Raw genomic sequence first — 20,928 nt, 5'->3', positions numbered from 1 at the left:
TTGTAGGTGATGAAATGTATAAGAAATCCACTTCAGGTGTTGGCACTGCTATGAGCCTGGTCTTTCCCTTTGCTTCAACTCAATTACTTTTGATTCTTGTTTCTATTCCAAGTCCGGGAAGTGATTTTCACTGCAGAAGATATCTGAAGACAGTCTTATGCCTACTGGTTGTGATCTACAACCAGGCTCTAGCTTCTTTAGGAAGGCTACACAGCATGGATTTAGATATTATATATTAAACTAAGAGACATCCTTAAATGAGTTTATTTTTAGATAACCTACATGACGTGATTTTTTTTTTCCCTCAAAAACAATTCCTCTGCTCCAAAACAACCAAAAATCGTTGTCAAGATAATGACATCAAGGTGCCACCAGTCCCATTTGTCTAAATCCTGGTGTTTTGTGGATGAAAAGCAGGGGCCAGCCACTTGTGATCACAGGTGACAGATCTGAAGTAACTGACAAATTTAACTTTTTTCCATTTCTAAGCCACCCTTAAAGAAAATCATATATGGGTGTCACACCATCCTCATGGTAGTCCAGCAGAGCAACCATGCCAACTGGATTCATGTTTTCACCAATAAGGAACTGAAAGTTTTTGAAATTAGCAAGGATGTGATTGATTTATTCTGCAGCTCCTGTCATAAAAGGTTTTACTCTCTCTGGTCTCTGTTTTTCAAGTTTCCCTTTGATCGACTTAATATAATCTTTGATATACTTCTTGTAGGCTTCTTTTGTGAAGTTTGTTTCCTGCAAATGATGGTTCATGACAATAGTGACACCAGTGATTACTGTGCTTTTGGTACCTTCGCCCTTCGGCTCTTCAGTGGAGGCATTTCCACCAATGAGCAAGTCATGATGTTACCCTCTATCCTACTGACCATGTCCCCTTCCACCTGTAGACACAGCCAGACCGAATCTCCTGGATCTTCTAGATGTGGAAGAACATCTCATCACGGCTGATGAGGTCCCAGTAGATGATCATGATGGTGGCTGGAGGAACACAGCTGCAGTGCTGGCTTATCAGGAACCCTGAGCTCAGGGCTGGCCTGGTGCTGCCTGAGAGAAGCTGGGGGTGGGTTGGGGAGATCAGGTGGAAAAGCTAGCAATAAGGTATTTTTAATTAAGATGTGTATATTGCTGGCATTCCTGGTCATGGTTCAGCAGAAACAAATCTCACTAGTATCCATGAGGACACAGGTTGGATCCTCGGCCTTGCTCAATGGGTCGGGGATCTAGGCCAGTAGCTACAGCTCCAATTTGACCTTTAGCCTGGAAACCTCCATATACCTTGGGTGTGGCCCTAAGAAAACAAAGATATGTATATTGCTTTTTATACGTAATGCTTTTTCACACATAATAAACTATAGTATAATGTAAACGGAACTTTTATATATACTGGACAACCAAAAAATTCATGTAACTATTGTGATACTCACTTTATGGCAATGGTCTAGAAATGTGCTGCAGTCTAGAACCTGCAATATCTCCAGCCTGTATCAGTATTAGTATTATATAACAATATATCACCTGAACCTTAAATCTGTTTTGGAGGGAATCTGGGGTATTGGCCACTATTACAACTCTAATCCGTATGCTACCGCACCAAATTATAAGATATTGATTGGCATCTGCATTTGTTAAGTCATAAGCAGACCTCTAACATAGAAGCTTGATTTCCTGTAATACAACTAAATCATTCAATAAAATTTTATAGCTTCTGTGAAAGAAGCTGTGCTGGATAGTGACTATATAGAGATACAACACACTGCTCATAGTCTAGTGGAGGAGACAGTCAGATATTACACAGAACTCACCGCTGTTATAGGCTATCTCAGAATGCTGTGGGAACAAACAATGAACTCTGATATGTTTATGATGATCACAGAAGATTAGGCAAAGAGAAAGCACATGAAAAAGGTGGGATGTGTGCGTGTGTGTGTGTGTGTGTGTTGAAGAACTGAGAATGATTCCAGATTTAGAAAACAGCATATGAAAAACTACAGAAGTATGAAAGTTCATGCTATGGCTGGAAACTAGCGAGTAACTGAATGTAAAATCTGAGAACCTACTATGTATCAAAGTTAAAACTTTGATAAGTTTTACTATAAATAGTAAAAAGGGAGTCTTCAAACACAGAAACATAGCAACAAAATAAATCCTCATATAGTGTTTAAAAATTATAAAATCAGCAGAGAGGAAGTACTCCCATAGCACTTTGTAATAACCCAAGTATGTGTTTAGTAAGTTGTTAATGTTTGTTGAATAAAGGAATAAATAAATGATAAATCTTAAAGCATGTTTAGGAGTCACACAGGTTCTGTTTTTGTTTCTCAAATGTTACCATTATGTCTTTACTCCAGTGCTTCAATATTTATGTAATACACAGATTTTCTTCTATTTGGCCCTTCTAATTATTTGCTGCCATCTAGTGTAATAAAGTTGATGTAATGTTCCCGCCCCCCACCCCCTTTTTGTGTGTGTCTTTTTAGGGCCACATCCAAGGCATATGGAAATTGCTAGGCTAGGGGTTGAATCGGAGCTACAGCTGCTGGTCTACAACACAGCCACAGCAATGCAGGACCTGAACCACGTCTGCGACCTACAACACAGATCCCAGCAACGCTGGATCCCCAACCCACTGAGAGAAGCCAGGGATTAAACCTGCATCCTTGTGGATACTAGTCAGATTCGTTTCTGCTGTGCCATGATGGGAACTCTTACCCCAATTTTATTGAAAAATAATTGACATACATCAATATGTAAGTATAAGGTGTATAGCACAATGGTTTGATCTACATATATAGTGAAGTAATTACCACAGTAGGTCAGCTAACATCAATCTTCTTATGTAGATACAATAAAAATGAAGGAAAGAAGAAAAGAAAAAAGAAAATAAATCTGCTTGTGACAAGAACTTTTAGGATTTACTATCCAAACAACCACTGTATATACTGGTGGTTGTTACTAGCTTTAATTATCCTATTGTATATTATACCCCTCATACTTACTTATCTTAAAACTGGAAGTTTGTACCTTTTGATCACCTTCCTCCAACTCCCCCTCGCCATACCCTCAACCTCTGCTTATCAGAAGTTTGATCTCTTTTTCTGAGTTTGGGTTATTTGTTTGATGTTTTTTAAAGTTACTGTATATATATAAGTGAAATCATAGAGTATTTGTCTTTCACTGCTTGATTTATTTCACTTAGCATAATGCCTTCCAGGTCCATCCATGTTGTCATAAACTGTAGGATTTCCTCATTTTTATGGTGGAAATGTAATATATAATGGAATATATATATTATATAATGGAATATATATATTAATCATATAATATATATATATATATCACAAATTCTTTATTCATCCATCAGTGGACATTAAGGTTGTTTCCATGTCTTGGCTATTATAAATAATGCTGCTGTGAATGTGGGGGTACAGATATCTTTCTGAGTTAGCATGTTAGTTTTCTTTGGATATACTCCCAGAAGTAGAATTTCTGGATTACATGGTAGTTCTATTTTTAATTTTTTAAAGACCCTCCACACTGTTTTCTATAAAGGCTGTCCAAATTTACAATCCCACCATGTCCACACTAGATTTATTATCCTTTGTCTTTTTGACGATGGCCATTCTAACAGTTGCTATGTAATATCTCATTGTAGTTTCAATTTGCATTTTCTTAGTTACTGGTGATGTTGAGTATGTATCTGTTAGCCTTTCATATAGCTCCTTTGTCATGTTGTTTTTATTTTTTATATTTTTATTTTTGTCTTTTTGTCTTTTTAGGGCCGCACCCGCAGCATATGGAGGTTCCCAGTCTAGGGGTCCAATCGAAGCTGTAGCTGCCAGCCTACACCCCAGCCACAGCAATGTGGGATCTGAGCTGTGTCTGCAGTCTACGCTACAGCTCATGGCAACGCCTGATCCTTAACCCACTGAGCAAGGCCAGGGATAGAACCTGCTTCCTCATGGATGCTAGTAGGGTTTGTTAACTGCTGAGCCATGATGGGAATGCCTGTCATGTTGTTTTTAATTAACATGATATTCTGTTGGTTTTTCAGGCGTGCTTCCCTTCATATTTCATTTTAAAATTTAAGCTATAATTAAAATTTGAATAAAAATTAAGTGTCATAATGATGGTGCTATTTAATTGTGTGTAGCGATGATTTTTCAGATTAGATTCTATATATTAAAGCTAAGTCAGTGAAAGAATCTGATATAAAATTCAAGGAATTGTGGGTACAAAGGTAACAAATAATTTAAAAAATTGAGAACACTCTAAGGAAGTGCAATGGAATGTGATGCAAATTGGAATATCCCTGTCCTATGTTGTTGTCTCTTGGGTTCTTGTACTCCATTTGCTCAAAGTTTGTTAATGTTTTCCTGATGATGATTTTTTACTGTTTAAAAATGACATAGAAAAAAAAAAAAAAGGAGTTCCGTCGTGGCGCAGTGGTTAACGAATCCGACTAGGAACCATGAGGTTGCGGGTTCGGTCCCTGCCCTTGCTCAGTGGGTTAACGATCCGGCGTTGCAGTGAGCTGTGGTGTAGGTCGCAGATGCGGCTCGGATCCCGCGTTGCTGTGGCTCTGGCGTAGGCCAGTGGCTACAGCTCCGATTCAACCCCTAGCCTGGGAACCTCCATATGCCGCGGGAGCGGCCCAAGAAATAGAAACAACAACAACAAAAAAGACAAAAGACAAAAAAAAAAAAAAAAAATGACATAGATTGTATCATTTCTTGATAATTAAAAAGAAACTTAGGAGTTCCCTGGTGGCTCAGTGGGCTAAGGATCCAGGTTGTCATTGCAGTGGCAGGCATTCAATCTCTGGCCCCAAAATTTCTGCATGTGTTGACATGCCCGAGAGAGAGAGAGAGAGAGAGAGAGAGAGAGAGAGAGAGAGAGAGAGAGAGAGAGAGAGAGAAACATACATAAGTGAATTAAGATCAGAAAATACCATTTAACGTGCTCATTGGCTTTAACTCTCACATGCGCATTATAATGTTATTCTCTCTTTCTCCCTTCACCCCTTTTTTCTTTTTTATTCTTTTTTATTCTGTGCAAAAGAAAATACTACTTTGGTTTTTATTTCACTTTTAGAAAACTTGTAGCTCTGAAGGAAATGTTGGCTGAATAGGTCTGTCATGACATCATTACTAGACTTTCAAGACAAATGTAAAATTAAGTTGTTTGAAGCTAGCACTTGCTGTGATGGAAGAGACTCCGGAAGGAAGACTTCCACCCTTCGAAGGCTTAGGGCCTCTTGGGGTTTCATCTAAGAGTTATCAAATTAGAATTGGAATGATTTATTGGAATGTTTTATCTTTCTTCTTTTCCTCAATTTCCCATCCACTTGTACCAGCAACACCATGAATTCCTACACCATGAAGAAACTCCAAGTTGGCACCAAGAACCCTGAATTCTAATTCTGGCTTCTGTTGTAAGTGGTGGTATGACACTAGTCAAGACACATGGGCCTCACTTTCCTCTTTTATAAATTCAAGCCTCGACTTAAGATGGGTTTTGTGGTTGTTGTTCTTTCAATTTCTAAGGTGCAGTGATTTTTCTTGCTATTTACTTTGCTGAGATTTATTTATTCTCCTGATTTGAGGTGAATGCAAACCTTTATTAGAAAATGATTCCTGAAGAGGGAGGAAAACTATAGTGAAAGAGTTGTTGAGATAAAAGGAAGGTTAATTGGTTGCCATTCTTCTTTTAAATCCATCTGCTAAAAGGTAGCAGAATTATTTCTGACATGTCCTCATCCTCGCATAATGAAAAAAACCGGTATGTTAAGTCTGAACATGTGTTTCTATTTTTAAAAGGATTCAATATCCAATATTGGGAAAGATCTAAGTTTATAATATACAGTCTATCACAAGGAAAGCTGAAGCTGGGGGAAGAGAAAATGGAATGGAATGTACATTAAGTACTGGAGGGATGTTTAAATATTCAAAACACCACAGGTGATTCAGATTATCCCGACTCCTCTATGATAAGCTGCAGACAGTAACCATCCACTTACATTATTTGTGGAAACTGGAGCTCTTTTTATGAATTACCGACTTTCTAGAGTGGTTTATGGAAATTGTCCTTGTTATTGTCTCATAAATAGGATAATGAACACATTCTTTGGATAATCGGAAAAAAAGAAAGAATTCCACCTTTAGAAGTGAGGCAATTTTACTTCACTTGGGGATAGGAGCAAGGAACCACTTAACCTTATAAAGAAAATAAAAAGTTGGAGTTCCCGTCGTGGCTCAGCGTAAACGAATCTGAATCCATGAGGACGCAGGTTCGATCCCTGGCCTCCCTCAGTGGGTTAAGGATCCGGCGTTGCCATGAGCTGTGGTGTATGTCGAAGTCGAGGCTTGGATCCCACGCTGCTGTGGTTGTGGTGTAGACAGCAGCTGTAGCTCTGATTAGACCCCTAGCCTGGGAACTTGCCAATGCCACAAGCGTAGTGCTTAAAAGACAAAAAAAAAAAAAAAAGTTATGTATCAAACTGAGAGTCTATCACTATTAGGAACCTTTTCCAGGAGTCTGTATTATGGGAAAGAAGATTCAAGTGCTTCATTCTTTCTTTTCTATTTTCTGCATTCAAGACCATATAACCCATCCAAAAACATTTACTTAGCACCAGTTCCCCACTATTACAAGGGCCTCTTGTTGAAAATATTTTTAAAAATTTATGATGCCTATCTCATAGCATTTATATTTTTGTACCTAGTAATTATAAGATGACACATACATAAAAACCTGCCATGAATTTAGACCACTTTTAATGGTATCTGACTAGTTATGCCTAGTAGTTCTATAGCTCTGGAACACAGTTACATATATTATCTGGAGCCATTCTTTATAGATAATATTAAGTGAGCAAAAATATTGGATAATTGCTTGTATTATCTCTACAGGCCCAAGGTTTAAAGGTAGGAACCTGTCTACTGCTCTGGAGCATTGAAACCCAACCAGGTTGGGAGGGGAGGGCCTGAGATGCATGTTAGCTGAGCTTTCCCTTCTAGAGTTAGCCTTATGAAAACAAAGGGTATATTGAAAATTCGTGTTTTTCTTCCTCAAACATTCCCCTGCCTTGAGATTTGTGCACTCTGCCAACTCCACCACCATCCCTCAATACTTTGCTAGGAGCAGTGGTTTCTGTACTTAGTGGTTTCATGCACAGGAAACATTTAATAAGACAAAACCAAACAAAAACATGTAAATATTGGGAGAAAAGGGGAAACTGTGTGATTAAGAAGATTAAAAAAACCCCACAATACACCAGCATTATCATATTCTAAAATAAGTTACAAGATTAGAAATAATATAATCTCAATAGACAGTCAAATTTAAATTAGATAAATTTAATTTAATGGAAAATTGACAGCCCTAATTTTTTTTTCATTTTCTGTAAGATTGGTAAAATTATCTTTATGGACTAGTGATTTGGAACCATTACCCAGAGGATAAAAGCATAATCTTCATTTCAAATAACTTCTACTTTTATTGATATTTTTATTTTTTCTAACTAGAATTTGTATTCAAATCCTTTAAGAAAGCCTCAGATAATAACTTACTTTCTTCCATGTTGAAGAAAGCATCCAACTTGGGTTTAACATGAAATGTTTACTTCTTTGTTTATATCCTTTTATCTTTTTATGGTTATATTTATTCATTTCATCATAAAAATACTTTGCCTCAATCCCATAAAAAGTATTTTAGGTGGCTTTAGCATATATTGTAAAAAAAATTTAAATAAATAGAAGATGAAATTTAGATAAAAAATAAAAATAAGGAAATAATGTTTGAGTGCAAAAATACATGCTGAGTCCTGTACAAATTTTAGAGGTGAGCTTCATATTTGAATCTAGGATTCCTAACAGAGAAAAGAAGAGGGAAACAGACTGATAAATTATACATTACTGTATAACAAATCAAAAATTAGCTGCTTAAAATATCAAACATATATTATCTCTTAGGATCAGGAATCTAGAAGGGGTGTAGCTGGGGGGTTTTGGCTCAGCGTCTCTCAAGAGGTTGACTTTAAGATGTCAGCAGGGGCTGCGGTTGTTTGAAGGTTTGACTGGGGCTCTAGGATTCATTTTCAAGATAGTTCATCACATGGCTGTTGGCCGAGGCTGATAGTCTTGGTTCCTGGATGGCTGTTGGCAGAAGGCATTAATTTTTCACCATGTTGCTCCACAGGGCTGCCTGAGTGTCATTAGAGCATGGCAACTGAATTTCCCAGAGTGAGTAATTTAAGACAGAAGGCAAGAGGGGAAGCCATATTGCCTTTTATGATCTAGTCTTGGAAATGACATACTGTTACTTCTATAGTATTCTGTTGCTCACACAAATAAACCCTATTACATTGTGGGGTGCAACCACACAGGAATGGGATCACTGGGGATTGCTGGGGTCCATTTTGGCAAATGGCTTCACAGTGATCAAGTTAAAGATTCTGTATTATTAATTTAAAAAAAAAAGAAGTTTTGTGGGGAAAAGAAACTTGTTTACCACCATACCCCAGACTGAGATATAAAAGAAATTTAATTTATTTCATGGAACTGCATAAAGAGGTCATTATATGAAATGACAGAAAATGCTCTCAACGATATACCTAAAAGAGCTCTAGTATGAGTTACATATTAATGTTTTTCATGTTCCAAAGTTGATCATATATATGGTCTTGGGAGGTGAGGCTTTGGGAAAGTAATTAGATTTAGATGAGGTCATGAACTCATGGGGGCGGAGTCCTCATGGTGAGAATTGTGCCTGCTTAAGAAGAGACCTAAGAGTGCTCACTCTCTTTCCTTTTCTTTCTTTCCCTCTCTTCCTCTCGCACTCCCTCTTTGCCATGAAGAGACAGGAAGAAGATGGCCATATGCCAACCAGGAAGAGGGCTCTCACTAGACACTGAATATGCCAGCATTTTGATCTTAGATTTTCCAGCTTCCAGAACTGTGAGAAATAGATTTCTGTGGTTTAATCTACCCAACCTATTATTGCAAACTGGACTGACACCACTTCATGTAAATTGATGGCATAAAAACAAAATATCACTAAGTGAAAGCACTGATGTGAGAAAGCTACAAAATCAGTCAAAACTGAAAGTGTTCAGATGTAGCATAATACAAGGATAATCTTTAGGGAAATTGAGGTGGTGCTTCTCAAATTGAGGTGATTCTATCCCAGGGATTATATATATCAGTGAACTGGAGATACTTAAAACCAATGAATTAACCTGTGTAATCTTTCTGAAGCATTAAATTTATTTGAAGATTTTGGGGGAAAGTTGTGATTTTTTTTTTCTTTTTCAGCCATGGCATATCAAAGTTCCTTGGCAGGAACTGATCAGAGCCACAGCTACAATCTATGCCAGAGCTGAGGCAATGCCGAATCCCTAACCCACAGTGCCGGGTGTGGGATCAAACCCAAGTCTACACAGCAACCTGAGCCACTGTAGTAGAATCCTTAACCCACTGTGCTACAGAGGGAACTCCATGAATATTTTTTATTGAAACATTTTGTCACATAAGTCCACAAGAAAAATCAATAGTTATCCTTTTTGTGTTTTTATTTATTTTTTTTACAAATTTATGTTTTACATTTGTTTAATTTTTATATGTTTTAATATTTTTATATACCAGGAATTACTGGGAAATTTGGACTTACAGGACTCATCTCAAATTACAGCCACATTGAGGGTAAGGTCATCAGCATATTAACTTTTGAGGGACATGAACATATAGTCCATAATACCCCCTATTAATGTGGGAGCACATCAGGGTCCAGATAATAAATGGAATCCTGACCAAAGTCTGACTTCTCATTGGTCCATTAGATTCAGACACATCACGTGTTAATTTTCATGTTGCTGAATTGAGAATGGCCTTCTTGGTTATCTTGAGCATGTCAGAGCCCCAAAATTGATCTTGGTTTGTGAGGTAAGAACTATCATACTAGCGAAAACCAAGTGGAAGTCCTTGGAACTTCCCAACCTTACCTCAGACCAAAATAGTAAATCAAAAACAATTTGTATCCCAGGGAATATAGTGGAGTTCTCTAAAATATCTAAAGGGTGCAAAGATAATAGTCCTTAAGGTCTTTTCTTCTTTCTTTCTTTTTTTTGTCTTTTGTCTTTTGTCTTTTTAGGGCCTCACCAGCAGCATATGGAAGTTCCCAGGCTACGGGTCTAATTGGAGCTGTAGCTGCCAGCCTTCACCACAGCCACAGCAACATGGGATCCGAGCCATGTCTGTGACCTACACCACAGTTCATGGCAACAGCGGATCCTTAACCTACTGAGCAAGGCCAGGGATTGAACCTGCCACCTCATGGCTACTAGTTTGGGTTCATTAACCACTGAGCCATGATGGGAACTCCCTAGTCCTTAGGTCTTAATTTAATCCACCAGACTAACCTCTGCAGAAGCCATACAGCTCCTGCAGAATAATTGTAGATAGACTGTCTCTAGTAATAACTTGATTGCAGTAGGCATGTTGGGAGTGGTATTTTTGTTAGAACAGATGAATATGGCCTCAAGTACATTATTTGCGGTCACTGATTTTGGTGAATAAATTTTTTTCCATCCCAATGATGAAAGAGGATCACAAATAATTTGTATTCACATGAAATGAGTATCAAAATATTACATTTAATGGAACTAGAAAAAGAAGAGCAAATAAAACCCAGAGTCAGTAGAAAGAAAGAATAATGATCAGAACAGAAGTAAATGAAATAGAGACTTAAAAAACAGAAAAGATCAATTTAACCGAGTTTTTTTTTCAAATGATAAACAAAATTAATATACCTTTAGCCAGACTCATCAAGGAAATTAAAAAATGAATAAATAAAATCAGAAATAAAAGAGAGCAAGTTACAACCAACACCACAGAGAAACATAAGAGATTACTACAAACAAATATATGACAATAAAATAGACAACTTGGAAGGAATGGATAAATTCATAGAAACAAAGTATGAATTAGGAAGAAATAGAAATATGAATAGACCAATTACCAGTAATAAAGTAAACTAGTAATTAAAAAACTCCAAACAAACAAAAGTCCAGGACCAGACAGCTCCACAGATGACTTCTACCAAACATTTAAAGGAATTCTATTCTCAAGCTATTCCAAAAAATCAAAGTGGAAGGAATGCTTCTGAACTTATTCTATAAAGCCAGCTTCACTCTGATACTGACACTGAATGTCAATGACACTGAAAAAAAAATTACAGGCTGACATCAGTGAACCTAGATGCAAAAATCCTCAACAAAATACTAACAAACCAAATTCAACAATACATTACAAGGAACATACACTATGATCAAATGGGATTTATCCCAGGAATGCAAAGATGGTTCAATATCTACAAATCAGGGATATCCCATCATGGCTCAGTGGTAACAAATCCAACTAGGATCCATGAGGGTGCGAGTTTGATCCCTGGCCTTGCTCAGTGGGTTAAGGATCCAGTGTTGCCATGAGCTGTGGTGTTGGTTGCAGATGCGGCTCAGATCCGTCATTGCTGTGACTGTGGCTACAGCTCTGACTTGACCCATAGCCTGGAAACTTCCCTATGTCACAGGTGTAGCCCTAAAATACCAAAACAAACAAACAAACAAAAATTGCAAATCAAGCAACATGATACACCACAATAACAAAAGGAAGGGTAAAAATCACATGATCATCCCCATAGATGCAAAAAAGCATTTAACAAAATTCAACATACATTTATGAAAAAAAAAATAAAACCTTTTGACAAAGTGGGAATAGAGGGCACATAACTCAATATAATAAAGGCCGCATATGACAAAACTATAGCCAATATCATACTCAATGGTGAAAAGTTGAAAGTATTTTCTCTAAGATCAGGAACAAGACAAGGATGTCCTCTCTTGCCACTTTTATTCAACATAGTATTGGAAAGCCCAGCTATAGCAATCAAACAAGAAAATAAAAAGATTCAAATTGGAAAGAAAGAACTAAAATGATCACTTTTTTTTTTTTTGGTCTTTTGAGGGCTGCACCCAAGGCATATGGAGGTTCCCAGGCTAGGGGTCTAATCGGAGCTTCACCTGCCAGCCTATGCCACAGTCACAGCAACGCCAGATCTGAACCATGTCTACGACCTACACCACAGCTCACGGCAACACCAAATCCTTAACCTACTGAGTGAAGCCAGGGATCAAACCTGCAATCTCATGGTTCCTAGTCGGATTTGTCTCTGCTGTGCCATGACAGGAACTGCTAAAATTATCACTTTTTGCAGTGTTTCTATGATACTATACATATAAAATCCTAAAGATACCACCAAAAAGCTACTAGAGCTCATCAATGAATTTGGTAAAATCAGAGGATACAAAATTATACAGTAATCTATTGCAATTCTATACACTAACAACAAACTATAAAAAAAAGAAATTAAAGAAACAATTCCATTTACCATGATATCAAAAAGAATAAAATACCTGGGAAAAAAAACCTACCTAAGGAGGTAAAAACCTGTACTCCAAAAACTGTAAGACATTGATGAAAGAAACCGAAGATGATACAAACAGATGGAAAGATACACTGCGTTCATGGATTTCCAATAAATATTGTAAAAAGAACTGTACTACCCAAGACTATCTACAGATTTAAAGCAATCACTATCAAAATACCAATGGCATTCTTCACAAACTAGAAAAACTAATTACACAAATACCCTGAAGAGCCCAAACAATCTTGAAAGAACAGAGCTGGAAGTATCATGCTCCATGTCTTCAGGCTATACTACAGTAATCAGAACAGTATGGTACTGGCACAGAAACAGACACATAGATCAATGAACCAGGATAGAGAACGCGGAAATAAATTTCACACTTACATTGCCAATTAATCTATGACAACTGAGACAAGAATACACAATGGGGAAAAGACAGCCTCTTCAATAAATGGTGTTGGGAAAACTGGACAGCTACATGCAGACAAATCAAACTGGACTATTTTGGAGTTCCGGTAGTGGCACAGTGGTTAAGGAATCTGACTAGGAACCATGAGGTTGCGGGTTTAATCCCTGCCCTCGCTCAGTGGTTTAAGGATCTGGCATTGCCCTGAGCTGTGGTGTAGGTTGAAGATGTGGCTGGGATCCCACGTTACTGTGGCACTGGTGTAGGCCGGCGGCTACAGCTCCGATTAGACCCCTAGCCTGGGAACCTCCATATGCCACGGGAAGCGGCCGTAGAAAAGGGGGAAGAAAAAAAAAAAAAAAACTGGACTATTTAAAAACAATGTGGTCATTTAAAAATTTGGCACAAAGTACGTATACATAAACAGAAGCTTAGTTCAGAAAAACTCTTGTTTTCTACCTAGGCATGATGAATTACACTGCACAAATAGCCTGTGTACATTAGCAGTGGTTGCGATTTTTAAAGCATCATTGTATATATTAAGTTATTTCTAGAAAACACTCTATTTGGTTTGTTGGTGATAGTATTGGATGGCGTGCTTCAGCCAAAGAAAAAGCCTCAATTTGCTGCAGTAGTTTGCCTACAACTATTAGGACACATCTTGCTGTATGTAGATCTCCTTGACATTTTAATTAATTATTAAAAAATAAACACAACTTGTGAATGTACTTAATATCACTGAACTGAACATTTAAAATGGTGAAAATGATAAATTTATGTTATGTATATTTTACCCCCCCTCCCAGAAAATATTCTTATTGTATTCTTATTGGAGAATTTACTAGTTAATACCATTTTAGAGCTGGAATTCTCTCGACTCATCTCTCAGTGTCGTCCTTGAAAGCGTTGAGGTTTACTATGAGAGGATGTGACATTTTAGTCTTAAATGTCTCTTCCTGGTCTTTTCTGTCTTGCAGGTGAGGCTGAGGGGACGGGGAGCAGCGCGAGCAAGAGAAAGTCATCTCTATCTTGCCAGCTTTGGGTGCTGGGGAGGGTGTGTGTGTGTGTGTGTGTGTGTGTTTCTCGAGTCGGAGGGTGGGGGGAATTCTTATGTGATTGGAATTCTTTATCCTGGAAGAAGGTGCAGTTTCAAGGTTCTGCCGCAGGAGTTTAAAGGATCCTGGATATTTTGGCAGCTCCTCTCAGTCGCCTGAGCCGGCAATCAGCAGACTGAAGGCGGGGCTGGAATGAAAACAGTTGGGATCTCAATGACTGGAGGTGAAAGTTGCAAAAACTCTGTTCAGGTTTCTGCTCTGTATCAACTTTCCAGGTTATATGATAAACAGCTTTTAGGGTCCGCGGTGGTGTATCAGCCCTCTGACTTGTGCCTTTGTTCCTCAGTGCCCCTGCGCTCACAGTCCCCGCACATGCCCAGCGCGCACCGCACCCGCCCGGGATGCTGGAGCCGCTGCCGCCGCCGCTACTGCGGCCGTCGCCTGGCCTGCTCCACCAAGGACATGCGCACTGGCGACGCCGGGCCGGCGCCTTCAGTCTCCTCCTCCGCCGCCTCCCGGTTCCGCAGTCACTTCCTGCAGCTGTTTCCCTGTGGGTCCGGTAGCACTGACTTTTGACAGTCAGCCTTCAGCTGCGGAGGGGGCTTGCCTGGGCCAGCTGAGAAAGTTGCGCGGAGGGAGGCAGAGTTGAACCCGGCGGAGACGAACCAGGCAGATTCGAGCGCGCAGGACGGACGGCGGCGGGTGGCCGGGGAAGACGCGGCGCCTAGACTCCGTCGAGTCCCGGGGGTTCCGGTAAGTGCGGGGTATCGCGAGCCTCGGGGAATATAGGACGAGCCCAGAAGCTAAGGGACTAGCGGTTCCTTTCCGGTGCGGTCTTTCCACCTGTGCTCCACGTGACAGGTTTGCGCTGCTTTTATTTATCTGGTTGTTTTTAAGCATTTCACGTGTACTGTTTGGATCATCTAGGCGTGCAGCTGCCTTGGCCCTCGAGCTTGCCCCCGCCCCGTGGGAGACCGGGGATTCCATCTTTCGTGATGGCATCCTTATGGGATTGAGGTGCGTGCGTGTGAATGTATGTGTGTGTGCGCGCTTCTGTATTATGCATGCACATTTTAGGAATGTAGGGTATATGTGGGCGATACTGAAGTACATGTAGCTTTGATTCCAATATGTGAAAGGTTCCCTAGGATTAGGAACCGTCATAGCTGAGACTGGAAAACATTCGCCAATTCACCCAGGCCTTTTCTCCCCCAGATTCTTGCGTTCTTTTGGGTCTTCTTTATGCGATGTACCTTACCTCAACTAATTATTTTTCTATTTTCCTCTTTCTCATTCCTTCTCTCTGCCTTCTGATGACCTCTGAATAATGCTCACCGTCTTTCCCTCATTTCCAGAATTTCCAGTTACAGACTTCCCTAGTTTGCTGAGGGTGCTGGTAACCTGTTTCTTTATTGTGTTCTCTTTCCTCAGAAGATTTTTCCGAATGAGAAAGTGGTTGTCTTTAATACAGTATGTGAAGAGTAGGCCCCAGTCTGATCATTATAACTATGCTATGATCTTTCGTTTTCCTTAAACAGGGTACTCTGTGAAGCTTTGGTTTTCTTTATTGTTCCTTCAATCCCTTCCACACCGGGTCATTAACCATCGTAAGTCCTTCATTTATGCCACTTTAAGCGTCAAATTGAACGGCTTTTATGATCTGAGGAATATTTTATTTATATCATTCATCAAGTTAGTTTCTTTTAATCTAATGCAGTAGTTGAACACAGCCGCATTTGCTTTGAGTCTCTTTATGTTCCACCATTCGTGCTTTCGTTTTACTACAGAAGGCTTCGTTTTACTACTTCTTGTAGATTTTAGTTTTATGCTACTGTTAAAAAATTTTTTTAAAGCATAGTAATATCTGATGTAATTGTCCTGCACACATTCTTTCGGGGTAGTTGACATCATTTTTATTGTTACATATTATAAGAAAAAATTTTAGACTATGTAGCTTTTCTTCAAACGTTGTAAAGGTAAAATGTGATAATAGGTAAGTTTGTTCTTGGCCAGAATTTTTTCTTGGGGAGGTTATCAGGCCTTTATTTCGACGGAAACCTGTAGAAGATACTGGAGGAGCCCCATGCTATTTCCTCAAGTGGGAGTGAGCTTTCATAAAACAAGTCCAGACATGTCTAGGCAATTGGTAGCATTTGATTTTCTGTTTATATTGCTGATTTTCTTTATCCAGATATTTTGACACCCTCTGCCCCCATTTCTTTTCTGAGTTGACAGTTTGTCATTGGCACTTTGGTATCAGTATGTCTCTTTACAGGTGGTATGCATAGTCTTTTAATATTATGAAGTATTATAATTAGGAAGTTAAACTTTTTTAAAAAGTGGCCTTTCTCTCCTTAGTTTTCCTTTTTAAAGTATCCATATCTGCCTTTGCTTTCTGAATGTCTTTGATTTAATTGAGAGAATAATATGATTGTAGAGAACCTGACTTTTTAAATGTTCTGAATCTGTATTGCTTTATTAAAAAAATTCTCTCAGAGGTATGGACAACATACTTCTGCTTGAGAATAAAATATTATTGTTCTTCTAAATATTATATTTAATGAGAAGTATTGTTAAATACTATGCTAATAATTTATGTACTTTGCCCTTTACTACATTTTCTCACTGTACTGATATCTTCTGCTGCCCCTAGACCCTGACTTTAGTATAAAAGTTGTTAACTTGGTTGCAGTTTCTATATGTAAATACTTATTAAATGTGGTAAAAGAGGTTTTAACTTTTCAAAATGTTCTTGGTTAATTTTAGTAAATATATTATTGCCGTGAAATGTACCCATTCCTATTGCAGACAGAAAATTTCATCAGTTTAAAATTGTTATATTCTTTTGACCAATAAAAGAGGTTTTAATAGTATTGAGAGTGGAAGGAATAGGAAATTTTGAAAGAAGGATTTTAATTTGGATTAATTAGAATTGTGGGATCTCAAAGCATGTGGTGTGGTTCATTTTGAGATATTCAGGGTTAGAAGTTGCTACCTGAGTGGGAGGCAGAAGATTCACCAATACAATTAAAGTGGGATTGGAACATATTGGGTGTTTTCTGAGGGAAACAGAATAGAGACCATCAGTTATTTAGTAAGTAGGGGGGAGCAAAGAGTCAAAAGACTGAGGAACTAAAATTATATTGGGGCTTATTGTAGTGTGTTCCAGTATGCCAGTGGACATTTAGTTGGTACACTATTTTTGTAGGTAATTTACCTACAGAGGGAAGGAAAATACTATGATTTTATAGTGACCTCATGAATACAATCTAAGGCTTTATGAAGTGGGATCTTAAACTCAAGGCAATGGGAAGCAGACAATTAACATAATATAGGCAACAGGCTGAATGGAGACTGGGGTGGCCTGGAGAAGGCAAGCTTGGCTACCTGGGACAGGGCCTCTTAGCACTAACTTGCTAATTGTTGTCTATGCAGGACCATAGGCTTGCAAGATCATCCTTTTATCAAGAGGAGCCATAAATCTTTGATTTTTAAATGTTGATGACTAATTCAATTAAACCAATGAAAGCAAAACAAAACATTGTATATTCCAAACAGAGCACATCAGTGGCTGCATGTGGCCTACTGTAGGTAACTTTTGCTCTGAGGAGTCATTGGCTCAATTATTTAAATATTGTTAGTTGATCAGAAGGTACGCTTTTATTTATTTCTGTCACATAGTAACTCAGAGTTATTCCTTAAGTTCCTTGATATTTCAGCTAGTTCTAGAAGTGCGTGAAGTAATCTGAGAAGTGACACTCTTTATTTCACTCTTTTTGGTATCATTTGGATGGAATGACTATTTGCTAAGGTTCTTTACTGATGGTGTTTTTTGGATTATTTATGATTTTCATCAAGAGTGTCTAAGTGTAAGTGTGCCTGAGGAAAGGGGTCTGTTCTAGGTGACCTTTGATGTCCATTTCAGCCATGTGACTTTTAGATTTAATTAGCCATGGATGCAATGCTATGTTCACAGGCCAGAGAGACTGCAGTTGGAGCTGTACCAAGCAAAAAAAAAAAAAAAAAAAAAAAAGCCAAATCTATAAAGCTATTCTCAATGGAAGAGCATTGTGTCAGTGTGGATTCACAGACAGGAGAAGTCTGCTAGATGATACAGAGGGAGAGAAGGCCCAAAGATGGTTTAGAGAAGTAAGGGACAGGGTCAGATAGTGTGGTCATTTACATGTCATATTGCTGAGGACACATTTTAAAGTTTTTGTTTTGTTTTGTTTTTTGCTGTTGATTCAGATTTGAAGACCCAACTTCTCACCACCCATTGGATTATGCCCAAGGCTTTCATACCCAATGATTCTCTTGCAACACGCCGGGCTTCCTCCACCTAAGCGGCCCTCATCCTCTCTTCCTATGTCAGTGGCTGCTAGGTCTACAGGAACCTTTCAGCTTCCACCACCGAAGGCTTTTGGGCAGGAAGCTTCCTTGTCTCTGGCAGGGGAAGAGGAGTTACCAAAGGGAGGGGAGCAAGACTCTGCCCTGGAGGAGCTATGTAAGCCCTTGTACTGCAAGCTCTGCAATGTCACCTTGAACTCAGCACAGCAAGCCCAAGCTCATTATCAGGTAAGGGAAGACAAGGAAAATCTGCCATTTAGTGGGATAACATTAGGGTTCTGCCCATTTCAGAGTTGTTTCTGAAATGACCCACTGTGCCTGGAATAATAAAATCCCTAAGTATTACTGTTTTGTCGAAAGCACAGTTTCTACTTTGAAAGAAAGCGTCACTTTTCATAGAATGAGGTCTCTCTCAACATCCTACACTTAGCTATGTGACATTTGATAGCTTACCAGTTGTTTTTGGCAAATGTAAATCATCTATCCATGTTTGAACCTGTAATCCTAAGCACAACAGGTATTTGAGACATGATGTGCCAAATTCAATTCAGTGTCAAAATTGTTTAGAAGAATTTGTCTTATATTCTCTTTCAGCTAACAGTTTGCATCATTTCAAGGTACTCTCTATGAATCTTATTCTTTTCCTTTTGATGTCTAACTCAATCACTGCTAAGGAAAACTTCATTCATAATAATTATATCTGGTTCTTTTTAGCCTCTTAGTATGAACTCTTACTTATTTCTAATATGTAAAGCTTTCACCTCCTTGTAGAATTGCTAGTGGAAAGGGCAATTTTATTTTTTCCACTTTTTTTTTTTTGCTTTTTAGGGCCACACCCATGGCATATGGAAGTTCCTAGGCTAGGGGTCGAATTGGAGCTGTAGCTGATGGCCTCACCACAGCCACGGCAATGCAGGATCCGCACCATGTCTGCGACCTACACCACAGCTCATGGCAACAACGGATCCTTAACCTACTGAGCAAGGCCAGGGATTGAACCCGAATCCTCATGGATCCTATTCAGGTTCGTTAACCGCTGAGCCATGGGGGGAACTCCCGAAAGGGCAATTTTAGAGCATATCATTACCAAGGATTCTAGGCTCCATACCCCCAACTACAAAATAAGTCATCTCATCTCTACGAATGCACACCTCCAATTCTGGGAGAGAGCCAGAAATGGGTGCAAAGACACCATGGCAGGGGTATAGTATCAGGGATACCAGTTACAGGGCTCTTAGCTATGTCCTGAGGATGCTCCGTGGAGATCATGTTGGGGGCCAACTGCAGCTCCTCATAAAGACCAATTCCTGAATCCCTCTTCTCCCTTACCCATGTTATCCACTTCACTAGAATGTCTCAAACCTAACATATAAACATATATGAAATTAGGAGTTCCTGTTGTGGCGCAGCGGAAACGAATCTGGCCAGGAACCATGAGGTTGTGGGTTCAATCCCTGGCCTTGCTCAATGGGTTAAGGATCCTGCATTGCTGTGAGCTGTTGTGTGGGTCGCAGACGCGGATCTGGCGTTGCTGTGGCTGTGCTGTAGGCTGGCGGCTACAGTTCCGATTAGACCCCTAGCCTGGGAACCTCCATATGCCCTGGGTTCGGTTCCTAAAAAGACAAAAACAAACAAACATCAAAAAAACCCATATATGAAATAAAATGTTTTTTTTCCAAAATTGGATCTAAAATAGCCCGGGCATTAATGGGTTACTCCCACAGACAACGGCCACAGCATTTCATAGGGTCCCTGCTCTCAATGTCCATGGTATGCAGAGCAAACCTCTTTCTATGACTATTCAGGGCAGATATTTTTCACTCTATGTTGACTAATAGCTTCAGATCAAGATGATTTTCTCTCAACATCCAGGCTCCAGCCATGCCAACCTTCTCATTCCCCAAATACAGTGGTGCAAATTTGCTTTGTTTTTTTTTTTTTTCTTAAATTATAGTTGATTTACAATGTTGTGCCTACTTTGGGGTCCTTGCTTCTTCTGTTAGATGCTCTTCTCTCATGAGCCCCCCTCTGCAAAGCTGTTCATCAAGCCGGTTCTCAGTTCTCAAAGAGGTCTGTTAGTCACCCTGTGCACAGAGGCCTTCTCAGGCAATGACACCCCTCACAGGTGCCACTTGTTTCCAGTCCTCAAACTCCACTCATGCTTAGTATGGTTCCTGAACTCCTGAGTCAAGTCTGACTCTCCCACTGGTCTCTAAGCTCAGTGAAACCAGGGGTCCTGTCTTGTTGTGGTCTGTGCACAAAGGTTGGAAGAAGAATTTCCAGACTCATATTGGGGTGAAAAGAAAGAAAAGTTTATTGAGAATGGTGAGGTGAAGAGAAGTAGGGTTTATTGAGATAAGAGCTACTACAAGTGCAGCAAGGATGACTCCCTGGCCATCAGGGAGAGCCGACCATAGAGAAAGAAGAATTTAAGAGAGACACTATGAGCCAGAGAACACAGCAGGACCACTGCCTGATGATCAGGATGAGCACGTGGTCATGTCTGTTTTTGTAACCCAGGGAAAGGAGAGGTCTCAGGATATAATGACCTGCTGATTGGTTGGGGACGGAGGGGTCGTAGGATATACCTGCTGGTTGGTTGGTTGCATACAAGGGCCTTAAAGG

General features: G+C 39.4%; 1 protein-coding gene and 1 pseudogene across 10 annotated transcripts in view; one reads left to right on the top strand and one right to left on the bottom strand.

The window, feature by feature from the left end:
- Positions 1 to 467: 467 nt before the first annotated feature.
- Positions 468 to 1,000, bottom strand: LOC146397615 (translationally-controlled tumor protein-like; annotated as a pseudogene).
- Positions 1,001 to 14,450: 13,450 nt separating this feature from the next.
- The window catches only part of ZMAT3 (zinc finger matrin-type 3), a 34,376-nt gene continuing 27,898 nt past the window's right edge, over positions 14,451 to 20,928 (top strand). For 4 of the 10 annotated variants that reach the window (XR_014824340.1, XR_014824339.1, XM_005670003.4 and 1 more), the window contains exons 1-2: positions 14,451 to 14,709; positions 18,205 to 18,531. Coding sequence is in view for 8 of the 10 variants with exons in the window: in XM_005670003.4 (XP_005670060.2) it covers positions 18,262 to 18,531 (270 nt within the window). In the remaining 2 variants the exon portion in view is untranslated. Of the gene's footprint in view, positions 14,818 to 14,883; positions 14,974 to 15,494; positions 15,564 to 18,204; positions 18,532 to 20,928 lie in introns of all 10 variants that reach the window. The other 6 variants (XM_021069855.2, XM_021069849.2, XM_021069850.2 and 3 more) reach the window with 5 other exon arrangements.

The sequence above is a fragment of the Sus scrofa genome, chromosome 13, assembly GCF_054392235.1.
Source record: "Sus scrofa isolate SSC_HxYL_T2T_F1_AM1 chromosome 13, Sscrofa_HxYL_maternal_Yorkshire_Landrace_v2.0, whole genome shotgun sequence".
In the NCBI taxonomy this organism is placed as follows: domain Eukaryota; kingdom Metazoa; phylum Chordata; class Mammalia; order Artiodactyla; family Suidae; genus Sus; species Sus scrofa.
Note: the sequence above shows the minus strand (reverse complement) of the source record. Positions and strands in the feature narration are given on the sequence as shown.